Raw genomic sequence first — 17,176 nt, 5'->3', positions numbered from 1 at the left:
ACAGTTAATCATTAGGGGATCCCGACCTGTACCCACCATACCCACCAATCGGAACAGGAACCGGGCAGGCGTGCTCCAATGAGAAAGAAATAGGAACCAGTTTATCCCTCACAGGCGTCTCCAAAATCCATCACAAACCATAGATTGTATTACTGTTTATAAAATTTCTAGTTATAACACATGAGGGGACCAAGATTTCCCTTAATACAGAATTTGGATTTTATTACCAGCGAAACTTTACACTTGTCTACGTTGATTACACTTTCTGGACAATTAAAACCCCAAAGACCCATCAAGCGTTAAATCTAACCTATTATTTAACCCGTTAAGAGTGAGAATCTCCATAGCTGTGTTTGACGTGCGAATTAACAACATTATTCGATGTTTTATTTTGCTTTATTTTATTGTTATTTATTTGATTTTTCCGGGGATTACGTTTCCTGACTTTGCACTAATTTGCGTTTCTGTACTTTGTAAAGGATTTCATTTATAAGTTTTATTGTGTGAGATATAATTTGTCTTTTTTTTTTTTTCTCCTTTTTGTTTGTGTTTTTTTTTTGTGTTTTGACGTTTTTTTTTTTTGTTTGTTACAATAAAATGGTGATTCCGTTACTCCAGTCGTCCCAATACCAGTCTGGCGTGGCTCCTCAACCCCCTACGTATTGTGTGTGTGCTTGTATGGAGACAGTACAAATGGCATTTCTTCGGACTCCTGCTTGCCGTCCTTGTTTCGGCCTTTGTAATCCTTTCGCTATACACCGTTCCTGGAGTTCTAAACGAGAGATTCATCAACCCTCACAAATAACGTTCTCCGGGAGGATAAAAAACAAATCTGTACACGTATTTCACGTTCATCAGTCAGACATTGATCACCTCCTACACCTTCTGTAGCCCTGAACAATTCCTCAACACGACCTCAGAGTGGCCTTTTAGGAATCCATCAGGGTGTCTCACGGTAGCCCAAGACCTTCTCAAAAAGGTGCAGCTGGGTCATGCCCAGACGTCTTCTTCCTATCCAGGCCATACACCATATGTTAGGAGAAGACCTTCTCAAAAAAGGTGGCATTGCATCTCCTCCAGAAGTCTTCTTCTTATCCAGGCCATACACCATGTGTTAGGAGAAGACCTTCTCTAAAGATGCAGTTGGGTCTTGTCCAGTAGTCTTTTTTGCTATCCAGGCCATACACCATACGTTAGGAGAAGACCTTCTCTAAAGATGCAGTTGGGTCTTGTCCAGTAGTCTTTTTTGCTATCCAGGCCATACACCATATGTTAGGAGAAGACCTTCTCAAAAAAGGTGGCATTGAATCTTCTACAGAAGTCTTCTAGCCGCTGATGCTACGTACAGGTGGAGCACAAAACTCCATGCACATGCTTCTGCATTCCCAACATCTTAGGGTTTTCCACCTGCAGATTGCACCAACCACCCAGCTGGCACTTCAGATCTCCCGTTCCTCTACAGCAATGATTTAAAATCATAATTTTGGTCACCTCCTCCAACAAGCAGACACATATAACGTACACAACGCACCTCGCGGGATCTGTGTCAACGATTTAGTACCAGCCTTTGGTTAAATTTATAACATTTACATTAAAAAGGGAATATTTTGTAACTCCAGGTGGACCATTCTGTGGACCAACAGAAGCTCTTGGAGCTTCTTTCTTCAGACAGAGTATGACAAACAGTTTTGTAATATTTCTCTGTTTTCCTTAAAATTCCTAAAATCATTCTGCAGCCTTAAATAGAGATTTAATAAAAACATAGATTTATATCTTAAAAATTTAAATTTAATATATTTAAAATTTGTATTTTGTGTGAGTGTCCTAATAATATTTTAAAGTTGTGCCTTTCATCAGACCAAACAGACAGAGTACCCAATGTCAACAAAGCAGCCCACATTAAGAAAGCTCTGCTGTGATCAGGAAAGTCTAAAGGGCTGTGCTGTGATCCTAAAAAAAATATTGGAGATAGAAATCTACCCCCAATGCCAGGACTGAGTCCAACTGCACTTAACCAGTCCAACCAGTTAATAGGATATATGATAGTTTAAGACATACAGAAAAAATTGAGTCTTTAGTCGAAGTTGATGCTTTTTATTGGGCCAACATAGAAAAAGATGTAAATTTACATAAGCTTCCAGGGGCCTCAGAGGTCTTTTCTTCATGTGTTGGTCCAACTAAAGACTCCTGGCACTAAGTAGGGTATCAGATTTAACCCTTACCTGGAATGCTTAACAAGAGGTATAAGCAGGGTCTTCGTAAAATATTTTGGGGATTTTATAAGCACTTTAAAGGGATAATCTGGTCATATTCTATTTCACTAATAATCACGCTTGCTTTAAAATATTTTTGTGTTTTCACCCAAAAAGCAACATATGCCATGTTTGTTAATCTTGGATTGTTGGATAATCATTATAAACAGTAAGGGCAGAGTTGCATGATCTTTTTGTTTTTTGTGATTTGGGAGGTCATAATTCTGTACGGCAGTGAAGGGGTTAAAGACGTGTTTCAGACCGTAACCCCAGGGCAGTCATTTCAGGGTTAAATGTTCCGTGGGTTTCACTAGCCTTCAGCTTTACTTTTTACCTGCACAATGAAATGGATTCATTTCAAATGTTGGACTGCAACTCCCATTACCTTAAGTCGGGTGATGGCTGGGAGTGATAGGAGCACAGGGAATTAGATACAGGGAGAAACAGAGATTTAATGGGGGAACCTCATGTTTACAGTCACTGACTTTCTATTCTGTGTTTTGCATGGAATGTATAAATGGATCTGCACATTGACGTTGTATTAAAAAATGTTTGAAAATAAAAATCTTTAAATTGGTGTTTTCTGTGATTTCTTTAATTATATCTCCTTTGTTTTTTTAAATATGACAAATATTTCCCAACGGGTGGACCACACCGGGCTGAGAACGTCAACGCTCAGAATTTGAATACAGGTGAAGCGTTTTGTGAGTTTCAGGCGAGGGCGTGTGAAACTTGTGCCCATCCCCCACTATATAAATAATAATATTAATAATACAAAATGGGGGGTAAACATAATTAAAAGAACCGGAAGGAGGCATCTATGCCCACACCCCCCCTGCTCATTGGGGTCGGGTGCTAAAAAATAGTCTCTCCCCAGCCAGAAGACCATAAGAATATCATCCTCCACCTGCCAGCCCAAAGATCGGGACTCGTGGGGAAAGCAAGTGCAGGAAGGGTTCAAGGTGCATACGGTGCATTACCAGAGCACTGCGTACCCCTCACCTCCGCTCAGACACATGCCCAGATCAGGGGGTGAGAGGACCCTCGCACATTTACTACACGTGATCTTTGCGCTCACATGTTCTGGGTCTCAAACACCTACATTAAAGCGCCAGCTCTTCGTGTAAAACGTCTTAAACGAGGTCTCACTGCTTCACCATGAGGTGAGTTCCAGGCCTCGGTCACTGTTTGGGGGCTGACGGGACATGAAATATGGAGGCTCCCAGAGTCGGACAGAAGCGGATGTTATTAACGAGTGTAAGTATCGTCAATCTACCAAACGTGACCTCAGTGAGAAGACATCAACTGGGGCCTCCTTCTAACCTTCCTGCAGCTTCACCCCCGGTCTCTCGCACCCTGACGCTACTCCCCATGTCTTAGAGATACTCCCCACGGAGACCCAAGGAAGCCCACTCCGCAGCAGTACTGTAAGGTGTATCGATGGGTTTTATTGGCGAGAAATGAGGCTGGACTGAAGTCTTCTAATTCTGGGGCTCCATCTGGAGCATCTGTGTCGGGGGGATCTCCAGCTCTGTGTTGATCTTAAACAAACAAAAAGAAAAACATGGTTTACAGAATTACAATAATTTATTTTTCTTCAATCAAAGTTCAGTTTATAGGAAATTCTCATCCAAAAAAAAAAAACATTACGGATTCCGTACAGCAAAAAGGCTAATTTAAATAAAATAAATCCTTTTTATTAAAATCCTACCAACACCCCGGGGGGGGGAGGGGGGATTTACGTCCATCTAATGCATCATTTCAGTGCCAAGAGGATGGCCGGTGGGGATCTATGCTGATCTTTATCATCCACAAATGGTTTTTTGGGATGAAGGGGGAGGGGAGAGCCACCCTGTGTGAGGGTTTTAAAGGGCAAACACCTAGGGGTGCGTGGTGCTGCCGCCGTATCCAGCTGGAATGAGCAGGCACCTCGGACCGGGGCGGTCACCGCTCTCTCGGACTTACCCTGGAGTTGAGGTATTGGTGCAGGAGCATCCGCAGCTCGGCGTTCTGCTGCCTCAGGCTCGATGTTTCTGTTATGAGTTGGGAGCGACCGCTCAGGACGTCACTAGAATTAACGACAATCTCGTTGGGTTAGCGGAGTCGCGGGAATAGCGGAGACCTCATACCAGTAACGGCCAGTATACTCACTGGTATTTTTCCAGCGCGGATTCCAACGCGTCCCACACTCTGAGGCGGGATTCGGGGACGACGCGCGCGGCTTCTGCCCAGTATGTGGCGTCCTCGCTGGAGTCGCGCTCTTCCCATCCGGCCGGTCGGGACTGAGAAAGTTTCTCGCTGGAAATCATGGATGGGGCAGACTTAGTTCCGTTATAACGCGTTACTCAGTACTCATCGGAAAAGGGAAATATACCTCGGAAGCTTCCAGGCTCCGCCGGCTCGGCGTTATTATTTATATGGCACCATCCTATTCAGTAGCGCTGTACAATGGCTATACGCAGCTACGGCCAGGGGATAATATATTGATTACTATACACGAGTACCCACCTTGGTTTGTGGAAGTCCGTGACAAACGCTCGGAGGGCTCGCACCACGTCATTGGGGTGGATCAGGACACCCTGGCGCGGTCGGTCGTCCCCAGCGCTGGTGTCAGATCTGTCGGTATCGCCATTGTCCTGTCCAAACCACGGGAAACGGAAAACACACGATCTGCTTTCAGTCTGCGTTCACACCAAACAACACGGCCCCCGCGTCCCTTTACTCAAAACAACACGGCCCCCGCGTCCCTTTACTCAAAACAACACGGCCCCCGCGTCCCTTTACTCAAAACAACACGGCCCCCGCGTCCCTTTGCTCAAAACAATACGGCCCCCGCGTCCCTTTACACAAAACAATACGGCCCCCGCGTCCCTTTACACAAAACAATACGGCCCCCGCATCCCTTTAAACGAAACAACACAGCCCCCCCCCGTCCCTTTACACGAAACAACACAGCCCCCCCCCCCCTGTCCCTTTACGCGAAACACGGCCCCCGCGTCCCTTGACACAAAACAATTTTGCTGCCTGACTGTAGAGTATGGCTTCAGGTGATTTGCCCGATTACTAAGCATCATGGGAGCTGTAGTTTTCTCAGTTAATAAAGCAGCTCGGTGAGTGGCCCCCTCATACCTGTCCAGGTGCGTCTTCTCGTTTGTATTTCAGGAAAAAGTCCACGAGCTCGTAGACATCGTCTTCATCCTCGATGCCGAGCGCCTGCAGGAGAGACAAAGCGCCATTGGACAGAGCGGCAGCCGCTGGGGATTCTCGTTATTTCACACGAGTGAAGACGCAGAACGCCCCTCAACTTCGGTGACCCCGCCGGCCACGGCTTTCCACGTATTGCTGAGCGGTTCAGGTAAAGTGCTGCCCCCTGCAGGCTGTGGGGTGGATAGCTGAGCAACTCATTGCCGTCCTTGGGCTTATAAATCATACAGCCTGCAGGGGGCAGCACGTTACCTGCACGGAAAGATATCTATCCTGGAAAACGTGGCTCACGTGGCCATCTTACCGTACGGGGTGGAGATTAACCCTTTCCACACATCCTTCACTCAATTATATATTCTTACACACTCTCTCCGTGTGAATGGGCCTCGATAAACCTTATATAAGACATTATATGCATTTATATAGCGCCGGCAGAGTCCGTAGCGCTGTTTATATATAATATATATATATATAGAGGAAAATATTTGTAACAAAGACAATTTAAATGTACAATATGGAGAGACATTATATTAAGAGAGACGTAGGGGGTCCTGCTCCTAGGAGCTTGCAATCTTTTGGTAATAATTATGGATCAGGAAACCTACCCCAAAAATGGAGTCGAGCTTCAGGAGCGAGCGCTCGTCCTTCTCCAGAGGGGACAGCAGCTGCTTGAGCTTGGCCTCGATCAGGAAACCCTGGGGAGGAAAATGGGTCGCAATTATAGCCACCCCGATCCGATGATGGGCTGCAGTTAAAATTAAATGTAAAAAAAATGCACAAACTGATTGGGAAAACAGAAAAAAATGGGCAAAATAACAAAAAAAGCTTATTTCCTGAATGCGCTACGAATAAAACATTTATTAGCCCTCGACCGACCTCTACAGCGGACAAAAAAAAAGAGCAGAGTTATATTTTGTGTGCAATCCCGCTTCCCCATCATGTGCGGAGACTGCATTATCTCGCTCTAATCGGTGAAATGTCGACGTATCCGGCAAAAAATGGCCCAAATTTATATAAGTGACCCCAAAAATACAATTAGCCAATTTTTATATAAAAAAAGTAAAAAAAATTATTTCATTTAATCTTAATATTCCTGAGTTTCCCTTTAAAGGCCGGTGCAAATATGTGTCCGTCCCCCCCCCCCGATCCCAAAGCGGACGCCCCCCGAACTCCATTACCGACTCCTCGCTGACGCGCTCCAGGATCCGTTTGACGGTCCGCGCAGAGAATGGCGGAGACGGCTGCTCCGCGCTGCCGGGGACGCCGGCCTTTAATCTGGCGCTCTGACCGTTGCTGGGTGTCAGCGATTCATCGCCCCCTGTGCCGGAGACAGTAATTAAACGTTACACTTTCCATAAAAAAAGCCACAGATCAGCAAAATGAAAAAAAAATTGTCTTTCTTTTGTGTGCCACTAACTTCAAACTTTTGCAGATGACAGGAAGACAGATAATTCCCCAAATTGTAAAATGTATTATTGTTTAGTTTTCTTTTTTCTTGCTTTTATAATAAATGTCTAAGCTGTGACGCAATACTCCAGCCTGCCACCGGGTGGCACTGTCCTCACGCACCGCACACAAGCCTTCTTCACCAAACCACCTCACTTTAACCCCAAAATATTCACTGAATTCCCCAAAAGTGCGAGAGGGACGCAAAAGCTGCCCGGAATCCCTCATTCGTTAAATGTGATTATTTAATTATTTAATAATAAGGGACAGGGAGACGCCACCGACCCACTAAGCCTTCCATCATAGAATATGTCAGAGCTTCACATGCAGCCAGCAGTCACATGGAGGGCACGTATAGACAAGGCGGACGTGTCACAGGCACCACACGTGTGTGGGTAGCGTGGCCGAGCAGTCTAAGGCGCTGGATTAAGGCTCCAGTCTCCTCGGGGGCGTGGGTTCAAATCCCACCGCTGCCAGCAGTGATTTTTGTTTCTTTGCAGGGATAAAGCATTCGGTTCCTTTATTCCCGTCCTGCGTGTATCAGCCACGCACCCAACTTAATGTTATTTATTATACATTTATTAACAATAAGTATGGATCAAAAGTACTTACAGCTGTATGTGGAGGAGGGATATATAGGGGAGGAGCGATATATATATAGGGGAGGAGGGCTATATACGGGGAGGAGGGCTATAGGGGTTAAGGGCAGCTGCAGTTTGAAGACCACCTCCCAAGGTTCCCCCCAGCCACATAATGCTCTCCTCACCTGCTGAGGCCATGACCTCCTGTGCCAGCACGCTGGCGCTCTTCTTCTTCTGCTTCTGCGGCACCAGGGGTCCTACGTTGTCCATGAACCACAAGTCGGGGGTCTTCCAGGGCAGTCCCAGCTGCTGCTCCTGTATGATCCGATCGGCCTCCAGGGCCCGGTGGACAAGACCCTTCATCTCTTCCTCGTTCATCACCCAGATATCATGGAACTTCTTAGCGTCGGCTGCAGCAAAATGCCTGCAAAAAAAACAACGGCCGCGAATGCAACGTTTTAACCCTTTGAGTGCTTGGGGGGTCTGCAACCCCCCCCCCCAAGGGGGTATGGGAAATGTACATTGTACAGCGCTATGGAATTTGATGGCGCTATATAAAACATAAATAATAATGAACGTGCTGCCGGTCAGCTAAGCAGCTCATTGGCTGTCCCAAATATTTGCAATCACTTTGAGACGCGGGGTTTGCTCCCTAGACTCAGAACATCCACTACATACCTCCCACGGGGTGTGATGTACGAGAGGGGCAAAAAAAATACCCCTGACTTCCCGATGCCATCATTACCCCCAAACCACGTAAACCAGAGGCATTACAAATACCATCCTATCGGCAGCAAGCGCCATTAAAACGATGAAGTATCGGGGAAATTAAAGAGGTGCCGGGAACCCCGAGGCCCCTAAATACTCGCTGATGTCTGCGGGACAGATGGGGCCCCAACGAGCGCCTCTCACCTCATCTTCTTCTGCAGATCCTGGCACTGCTCGGCCAATCGCAGGACGTCGTCGCTCTGAGCCGCCTTCTCCTCTCTGCATTCCCTCACCTGCTTATCGAGTTTTATCCGCAGGTTATTAAGGACGTCCTGCAATCTAAACAAGCAAAAGCCATTAGAACGCCAGGGGCCACACAGTAATATACCCCCCCAGCGCTATATACAGTAATATACCCCCCCAGCGCTATATACAGTAATATAACACCCCAGCGCTGTATACAGTAATATAACCCCCCCAGCGCTGTATACAGTAATAACCCCCAGTGCTGTATACAGTAATATAACCCCCCCAGCGCTATATACAGTAATATACCCCCCCAGCGCTATATACAGTAATATACCCCCCCAGCGCTATATACAGTAATATACCCCCCCAGCGCTATATACAGTAATATACCCCCCCAGCGCTATATACAGTAATATACCCCCCCAGCGCTATATACAGTAATATACCCCCCCAGCGCTATATACAGTAATATACCCCCCCAGCGCTATATACAGTAATATACCCCCCCAGCGCTATATACAGTAATATAACCCCCCCAGCACTATATACAATAATATACCCCCCAGCGCTGTATACAGTAATATACCCCCCAGCGCTGTATACAGTAATATAACCCCCAGCGCTGTATACAGTAATATAACCCCCAGCGCTGTATACAGTAATATACCCCCCAGCGCTATATACAGTAATATAACCTCCCCAGCGCTGTATACAGTAATATAACCCCCCAGCGCTGTATACAGTAATATAACCCCCCCAGCGCTGTATACAGTAATAACCCCCCACGCTGTATACAGTAATATAACCCCCCAGCGCTGTATACAGTAAGATAGGTTAATGTTGGTCATGGGGCAGCTGGTAAGTAGCGAGAAGGGTCTCTGAGTGAAAATGCTGCGATGCGGGTCTGACTCGGGGCATTTAATCCGAAGCACTCTGTTTCCTGCTGATTCTGACCAGTTGAGGGTCTCGGCCCCCCGGCTCACCGCGTTATTCTCCGCTTCTGCTGGGACTTGGTGATTGTATTTTCCTCGTCGCGTTTCTTCAGCACCTGGTAATTGTACTCCAGCTTCTCCTGGTTCAGCTGGTACGTGGCTTTCATCTGCTGCAGCTGCTGCTGAAGGATCTGATATAGAAACACATGGTTAGTTTTAGCAGAGGGTCTCACAGACCCCAGCGGCCCCCTATGTATGTAAATATTAATAGGGGATTCGATGCACAATGACGGCATTCTACCCCCCACCGGCCTGTAGTACCGTGCACAGCGACCTCGCTTGATACCCGTTACACTCCCCGGCACACTCTTTGATCCTGATCGCGCTGCGCTCCTCTGTCCTACACGAACCCGCACATCGGTCTCCACTTTCATCCTATCTCTCAAACACTAACTTACCCCTCTGGTAGGTGGGTAGCGTGGCCGAGCGGTCTAAGGCGCTGGATTAAGGCTCCAGTCTCCTCGGGGGCGTGGGTTCGAATCCCACCGCTGCCAAGTTTCTTTTATTTCCTAATATAGTGATTTTAAACGTGTATAGAATAGGCATAGTGCTCCTAAATCTAGATAAGTGGAACAGCCTCCCAGCAGAGGTGGTAGAGGGTAATACAGTGAGGGTATTAAACATGCACGGGATAGACATACGGCTCCTGAATCTAAGACGAGACCAACAGCTGATTAAGGTTGGAGTCTTTACAGCAGGAGAAACGGGCGGCTAGACGGGGGCCGGATGGGGCCGATCTGCCGGCGGGTTCTGTATTTTTGTATTAACCTGCACGTCGGTCTCCAGTTTGATTTTGATCACGTTGTACTCCTCGCCGTCCTGCACCCGAAGTTGGTTCAGCTGCCGCTCGTATTCCTCCACTTTCTTCATCCGAAGCGTCAGATCCTCCAGCTGCGGGTAACGAAAGCCAACGATTCACGCTTGGAACGCGCCGCAAAACAAACAGATTGGGTGAAAGCGTCGGGGGGCGCGAGTTCATTGGGTAAAAGCGTCGGGGGGGGCGCGAGTTCATTGAGTGAAAGCGTCGGGGGCCGCGTTGTTAACGCTGCTTTCCCTATTTTTTGGCCCTTCTCTTTGTAAATATTAACAAAACGTTTAAAAGATTTATTGAACAGTTAAATATAAAATAGTAATTAAATGGGTCCCGGTGACATCATCATGACATCATGAGCAGCCGCGTCTGGTTTCATGAGAGATTCCCTGAGGCCTTTATTAAAAAAATAAATTAAAAATAATAATGAAAAATGGACAAATAAGTGCCCAAAAGCGTAGTATGTAAGGAGACGAAAACCTAAGCACGTGGGGCGTCATTCTAGGGGTGGCAGGTTGCGGAATATAAATCGGGGGGGGCACCAAACTTGTGGTAAAAAACCCTAAATTAAATTAAATTTTTAAGCATAATAATATTAAATGCTGGATTATTTAAAAAAGGGGGAATCGCAAACTAAACAAAAGCCTTGGCGTATAGGGTGGTCATGAAGGGGTTAAACCGCTTGCTAAATTAAATTACGTGAAATCGCTCTGAAAATAATCAGTTTAAAAAGATTCTGCTGGCAAAACCTGCCTGACCAATAACAGCCCCCGGCCGGAGGTCACCGCCTTCCCGCTCGCTCCTCCCCTTTTTAAAGCTACGTGGGCCAAACCAAGCTTACCCCAAATGGGGGGGGTAAAACTTAATGAGGAGCCGCTCGCTGTGCCTATGGGCATCCACCCCCTCGCTCTCGGGGTGGATTTTGGAGGGTTATTTAAGCGTCGGCTCGGCGAGTCTTTGCCCTCGCTGTATCCACGCGCCCCGCTCTTACCTCTCTGCCCCTCCGCGCCTGCATCCCCTCCTCCCACTTTCTCCGATTGCTGTTTAGAAGGTCCCTCCGCTCCGACTCGAAGGCTTTCTGTGAAAAACAAAGAGAGGTCGGCGTGAATCCATCGCATCACCATCCAATCGATGACATCAACGTCCAGCTGACTGACAGCGCCAGAGATGCTATGATGTCATCGAAAGCCCCGCATTAACAGGGGGGTTCCCGCCCCTTCTCGAGGCCAGAATGAGTTAACTTTGAGACGCGGCCGCTCGCTGAGCCCCAGGGATTGCTAGCACTCTAAAGCAGCGCTCTTCAGCAATATAGTGCCTCCCAACAGTCCCGCTTTGCGCAAGACAGTCCCAGTTTGGCCACTCTATGCAGCTGTACCGCGCAGAATTGTGCGCATGCACAGTAGCGCTGCCAGTTTGAGATTTGGGAGGTATATAATATGACATACACTCACGACGCTACCTGTGTGCTTACGGGCGAGGGCTGGCAATTAATGACCCGTGGGGCAAGCCCAGCTGAATAGCCAAACCTGCCCGACACGTCACGACAGAGCCGCGCATGTGCGCCGCTTGGAAGGTATTATTTTGGCTGCGGATCGCAGGCTCGCGGCCTGTAGTCTGACACGCTGTGACCCGGAGACGTCAGGAGTTAAAATACATATAAATACCCCGAAAGGGGCACCTGCAAAGGAGGCTAGAATAAACCAGGGGGGGGGTCACCCACCTCGATGTTCAGCAGCTCCTCGCGGAACGTCTTGGTTAAGCTCCGGATCTGCTCCTCCATTCTCTCAATCAGCAGACCCACGTCCTCCGCTTGTTTCTTCAGGTCTTTCACATACAGCTCGTCCTTCCGCTTCAGCTCCTGTACGGATGATGTGAACGTTCATACACATATGTATACATATACACGCACGTACATGCATACACACAGACATATATTACATACATACATACATACACACGCACGTACATGCATACACACAGACATAAATACATACATACATACACACGCACATACATACATACACACATACGTGCATACACACAGACATATATACATACATACATACATACACACGCACATACATACATACATACATACACGCACATACATACATATACACATGCACATACATACATATATATATATATATATATATACACACAGACATATATACATACATACATACACGCACATACATACACGCACGCACATACATACACACATATATATATATATATATATATATATATACACACAGACATATATACATACACGCACATCCATACATATACACATATATACATATACACATATATACATACGCACGCACACTGACTGACATACATACATGCAAACACATACATACATACATACACATATATAGCACACATATATATATATACATATACACCCGGCTGGGTACATGGGGCAGTTACTCCCGGCTGATACACCCGGCTGGGTACATGGGGCAGTTACTCCCGGCTGATACACCCGGCTGGGTACATGGGGCAGTTACTCCCAGCTGATACACCTGGCTGGGTACATGGGGCAGGTAGTGTCACCCCACACCCATGGCACGGTCGCCCACCTGCTGCAGTTCCCCGATCAGCTTGTTCTTGTCCTCGATGAGCCGGCCGCACTGCTGTTGCTGGAGGTTCAGCAGCTCCCACAGCTCCTGGGCGACCCTCCTCGTGCCGGAGGACAACCATTTCTGGGTGATGTCCTCAAATTTCTCCAAACTGGTCTTGGCCTCGTTGTCCAACTTCTCTACCCTGCGGAGGATGAGCGGCTCTTATATCCCGGCGATGCCTTCCGGGCCCCTGATTACCTCCAGCCCGGCGTCCCGTTTCATTAACGCACCTCAGCCTCCTGAGTTCCTCCTCGTCCGCCCGTCTCTGGGTCTCCCGCGCATCCGCCGCTATCTGGATGTTGGTGACCAGCTGCGTGCCGTCGCTCACCAGTTTGGCCAAGCGCTGATGATGAGAGAGAACGGTTTGCTTAGTTGTAATATAAGGACGTTTTACTTTACGGAGAGGGCGGTAGATAAGTGGAGCAGCCTCCCAGCAGAGGTGGCAGAGGGTATTAAGCATGCGCGGGATAGTCATATGGCTCCTGAATCTAAGATGAGACCAGCGACTGATTAGTGACTCACAGCAGGAGAAGCGCGGGGATCTCACCTGTCTGCTGTCCTCCCTCTGCTTCTGGCTTTTCCTCGGTTCCTCCTTCTGCTCCTTGTGAGAATTAGGATCCTCGCCTAGAGCCTCCCTGCAAACAACGGGGAGGAAAAACTCTATTCACTAAGCCGTGCTATTTCACAAGATGGCTTCTAAACCAAAAGCATTTCCAGTCACGCTCCATGAATAAGAGAACGTGAAGCCCGTTCCCTGCTTGAAATAAGGTGAGCGAACCTTGCGCTGACCGGAGGAATAATATGGAGGGGAAACAAGGGGTTAAAAAAGAGCGCAAATATTTGCCAAATGAAACCAGTTGAGGGTTTCACCGTCTCTTGGCCTCCAGCCTGGCGGATATGCGCAGCCTCCGCGCCTCCATCCTCTCCTGCGGATCCTCCGACTCCAGAGACGGCCCTCCGTTCTCCGACCCCAGATTCATGATGTCTCCGACGTGCGGCCTGTCAATCAAAACAACGCGGTTCACGTTGTTTCCTTAAACTGCCCGTTGTCGGGACCGTAGGGTGTCTTTGCTGCCTTTCGCTTACAGCATCACGTATTACCCTCTACCTCTTCTGCTGGGAGGCTGTTCCACTTATCTACCACCCTCTCAGTAAAGTAAAACTTCCATCCCATCTCAGTCTCTGTCCCTCTAGTGTTAGATTCGGGTCTCTGGCAACGTTTCTCCTTTACTTTGTTAAATCTCTTTAGACACACAGAGCTGCGAGGGGTCTCCCATCACCCCCTGTATCCGGGTCCCCTCTCACCCCGTGTCCCCTGTATCCGTGACCCCCCTCACCCCGTGTCCCCTGTATCCCGGTCCCCCTTCAACCCATTCCCCCTGTATCCAGATCCCCTCTCAACCCATGTCCCCTTTATCCGGGTCCCGTCTCACCCCGTGTTCCCTGTATCCGGCCTCCGGCGCCCCGATCTCCTGTTACGGGTTATTTGTGTCTCCCTCACCCCGTGTCCCCTGTATTTGTGTCCCCCCTCATCCCGTGTCCCCTGTATCCGGGTCCCCCTTCATCCCGTGTCCCCTGTATCCGGGTCCCCCTTCAACCCATGCCCCCGGTATCCGGGTCCCCTCTTAACCCGTGTCCCCCCTCACCCCTCGTGCCCTGTATCTGGGTCCCCCCTCACCCCGTGTCCCCTGTATCCGGCCTCCGCTCTCCGGCGCCCCGTTCTCCCGTTACGGGTACCTGTTCTCCGGCTCCTGTAGCTGTTGCTGCTCTGTTGCTAGGAGACGGCGGACTTCGGTTTAACCAATCACAGCGCGGTCGCTGGCCACGCAGTGGGTGGTAGAGGCTTGGAGGTGAAAAACCCCGGCAACCAATCAGAGCGCGGGGCAGCCGAAACTGAGCTCGTTTAGTGAGTAAACGCAGTAGGCTCAGACAGCCATAGCTGGGAGTGGGCTGACCACATCCGGGAAGCGGCTGCTCGGCGACGGCTCCTTCCCCAGTGAGGGGCAGATTCTTGGGGGTTTTACCCCACTCTCGGGGGGAAAGGGGCAGATTCTCGGGGGTTTTACCCCAGTCCCGGGGTAAAGGGGCAGATTCTCAGGGTTTTACCCCAGTCTCGGGGTAAAGGGGCAGATTCTCAGGGTTTTACCCCAGTCTTGGGGTAAAAGGGCAGATTCTCGGGGTCGCATATGCTTGATATTCTCTGATTTAATGATCTCTGAAAGATCTATTGAAGGGTTAATACCCCGGGGGGGGGGGGGGGTTATGAAGCGCATTAACCCATAACGCCTCATGCACAGCCCACGTGGCAGCCATGGCTGTAGTTTTTGCCTCTACGCTGAATGTTATGGGGGCAATTGGGGCAAATTAAATCTTTTAATATGCCCCCAAAAGTGACAGCTTTACATTGACAGGCGCTCTTTAATAACCCCGGAGTGGGGCGTCAACAGAGAACCACAACGCCTGTCGGCAGATCGGCCCCATCCGGCCCCCGTCTAGTCGCCCGTTTCTCCTGCTGTAAAGACTCAAACCTTAATCAGTCGTTGGTCTCGTCTTAGATTCAAGAACAGCCCAATAAATAAGTAATAAATACCCCGATAAATAAAAAAACCCAATAAAGAACAGCCCAATAAATAAGTAATAAATACCCCGATAAATAAAAAAACCCAATAAAGAACAGCCCAATAAATAAGTAATAAATACCCCGATAAATAAAAAAAACAATAAAGAACAGCCCAATAAATAAGTAATACTGTATTGGCTCGAATATAGGCCGCACTTTTTTCCCCCACTTTAAGTTTTTAAAGTGGGGGTGCGGCCTATATTCGGGGTCTAGCGCCCGACGCCCGGGACATGCAGTCCCGGGCGCCGGGCAGGCAGCGGGGTTTGGATACAGATCCAACTCCTACTGCATCCTACTCCCCGATACGCTCAGACAGCCTCCCCTGCCAGCACTTCCCACGGGGGGGGGGGTGCCGGCACGGGAGGTTGTCTAAGTGCATCGTGCGGACCGTCCACACGATGCGTTTTACCTCTGCCCCCCCCCCCGACTTACCGGAGCAGACTCCTGGGTGTCTTGCGGGGCCGGCGGGGGACATCTACGCAATACGCGTACACAACTTGTTGTGTATGCGTATTGCGTAGATGTCCCCCGCCGGCCCCGCAAGACACCCGGGAGTCTGCTCCGGTAAGTGAGGAGGACAGTGGCAGCATATCTCGGGGGGGGGAGGACAGTGGCAGCGTATCTCGGGCATGGAGGATAACAGTGGCAGCATATCTGGGGGGGGAGGACAGTGGTAGCATATCTCGGGGGGGGGGGGGGGGGACAGTGGCAGCATGTTTTTTTGGTGCTTTTTTAAAGAAAAAAACTTTCTTTAAAAAAGCACCAAACTTTTAGGGTGCGGCCTACAATAAACAGCCCAATAAATAAGTAATAAATACCCCGATAAATAAAAAAAAAATAAAGAACAGCCCAATAAATAAGTAATAAATACCCCGATAAATAAAAAAAAAACAATAACGAACAGCCCAATAAATAAGTAATAAATACCCCGATAAATAAAAAAAAACAATAAAGAACAGCCCAATAAATAAGTAATAAGTACCCTGATAAATAAAAAAAAAACAACAGCCCAATAAATAAGTAAATACCCCAATAAATAAAAAAAAACAGCCCAATAAATAATTAAATACCCCGATAAATAAAAAAAACAATAAACAGCCCAATAGATAAGTAATAAATACCCCGATAAATAAAAAAAAACAACCATAAACAGCCCAATAAATAAGTAATAAATACCCTGATAAATAAAAAAAAACACACCATGTTCCACTATAAGCAGTTGTGTGGATATATATATATGTACACGTGTATGCGGGTGTATGGATATATATATATATGTACACGTGTATGCGGGTGTATGGATGTACATGTGTGTAGAGGTGCATATGTACGAATTAATAGACCAGGGGGGTCCAACCTGCGGCCCTCCAGCTGCTGCAGGACTACATCTCCCATCCTCCTCAGCTGGCCCCTTAGCTGAAAGAGCATTATGGGAGATGTAGTCTTGCAGCAGCTGGGGGGGCCGCAGGTTGGACACCCCTGTATTAGACCCTTTGTTCTTAGTTAGATCAACATGCGTGGGGGGCGGGTAATGAGAAATGTTTGGGAAACCTTTTGTTTAGATAGGATTTATATGGGGGGAGGGGCGGAAGTAAGACAGGTGGGTTTTCAAGTGGAATAGATTGTAAAAATACCCGGTGTGTCGATGATCAGGGCAGGAGATCTGTGGCTGCTCTGCCCCAT

At 48.1% G+C, this 17,176-nt stretch overlaps 1 protein-coding gene and 2 non-coding genes across 3 annotated transcripts; 2 read left to right on the top strand and 1 right to left on the bottom strand.

Annotated features, from left to right (window-relative positions):
* Nucleotides 1-3,733: 3,733 nt before the first annotated feature.
* On the bottom strand, nt 3,734-17,176 carry LOC149283128 (dynein regulatory complex protein 1-like). Its single transcript, XM_089497958.1, has 19 exons — nt 17,128-17,176; nt 14,552-14,861; nt 13,744-13,872; nt 13,421-13,508; nt 13,104-13,216; nt 12,832-13,015; nt 11,964-12,101; nt 11,235-11,321; nt 10,201-10,323; nt 9,424-9,563; nt 8,396-8,530; nt 7,630-7,907; nt 6,635-6,774; nt 6,062-6,151; nt 5,382-5,465; nt 4,761-4,888; nt 4,404-4,550; nt 4,218-4,320; nt 3,734-3,793 (listed from the first exon to the last, which is right to left on the bottom strand). The coding sequence occupies exons 1-19, from the start codon at nt 17,174-17,176 to the stop codon at nt 3,734-3,736; spliced, it is 2,526 nt and encodes an 841-aa protein (XP_089354084.1).
* TRNAL-AAG (transfer RNA leucine (anticodon AAG)) lies at nt 7,297-7,378 on the top strand. Its single transcript has one exon. It is a non-coding gene; the product is annotated as a tRNA-Leu (tRNA).
* TRNAL-AAG (transfer RNA leucine (anticodon AAG)) lies at nt 9,845-9,926 on the top strand. The gene has a single exon. It is a non-coding gene; the product is annotated as a tRNA-Leu (tRNA).

The sequence above is a fragment of the Sceloporus occidentalis genome, unplaced genomic scaffold, assembly GCF_023333645.1.
Source record: "Sceloporus occidentalis isolate IW3139 unplaced genomic scaffold, rSceOcc1.0.p SCAF_111, whole genome shotgun sequence".
NCBI lineage: Eukaryota > Metazoa > Chordata > Lepidosauria > Squamata > Phrynosomatidae > Sceloporus > Sceloporus occidentalis.
The sequence above is the reverse complement of the archived record's forward strand: the minus strand, read 5'-3'. Positions and strand labels throughout refer to the sequence as shown.

Excerpts from the sequence above, each read along its gene's own strand:
- LOC149283128 (XM_089497958.1), bottom strand. The coding sequence starts at position 17,176 with ATGGGGCAGAGCAGCCACAGATCTCCTGCCCTGATCATCGACACACCG. Across the intron at positions 9,564-10,200 it reads AACTGGAGACCGACGTGCAG|ATCCTTCAGCAGCAGCTGCA; the intron begins GTTAATACAAAA and ends TTTCTATATCAG. Across the intron at positions 6,775-7,629 it reads GCTGGGGGGAACCTTGGGAG|GGGGCGATGAATCGCTGACA; the intron begins GTGGTCTTCAAA and ends TCTCCGGCACAG.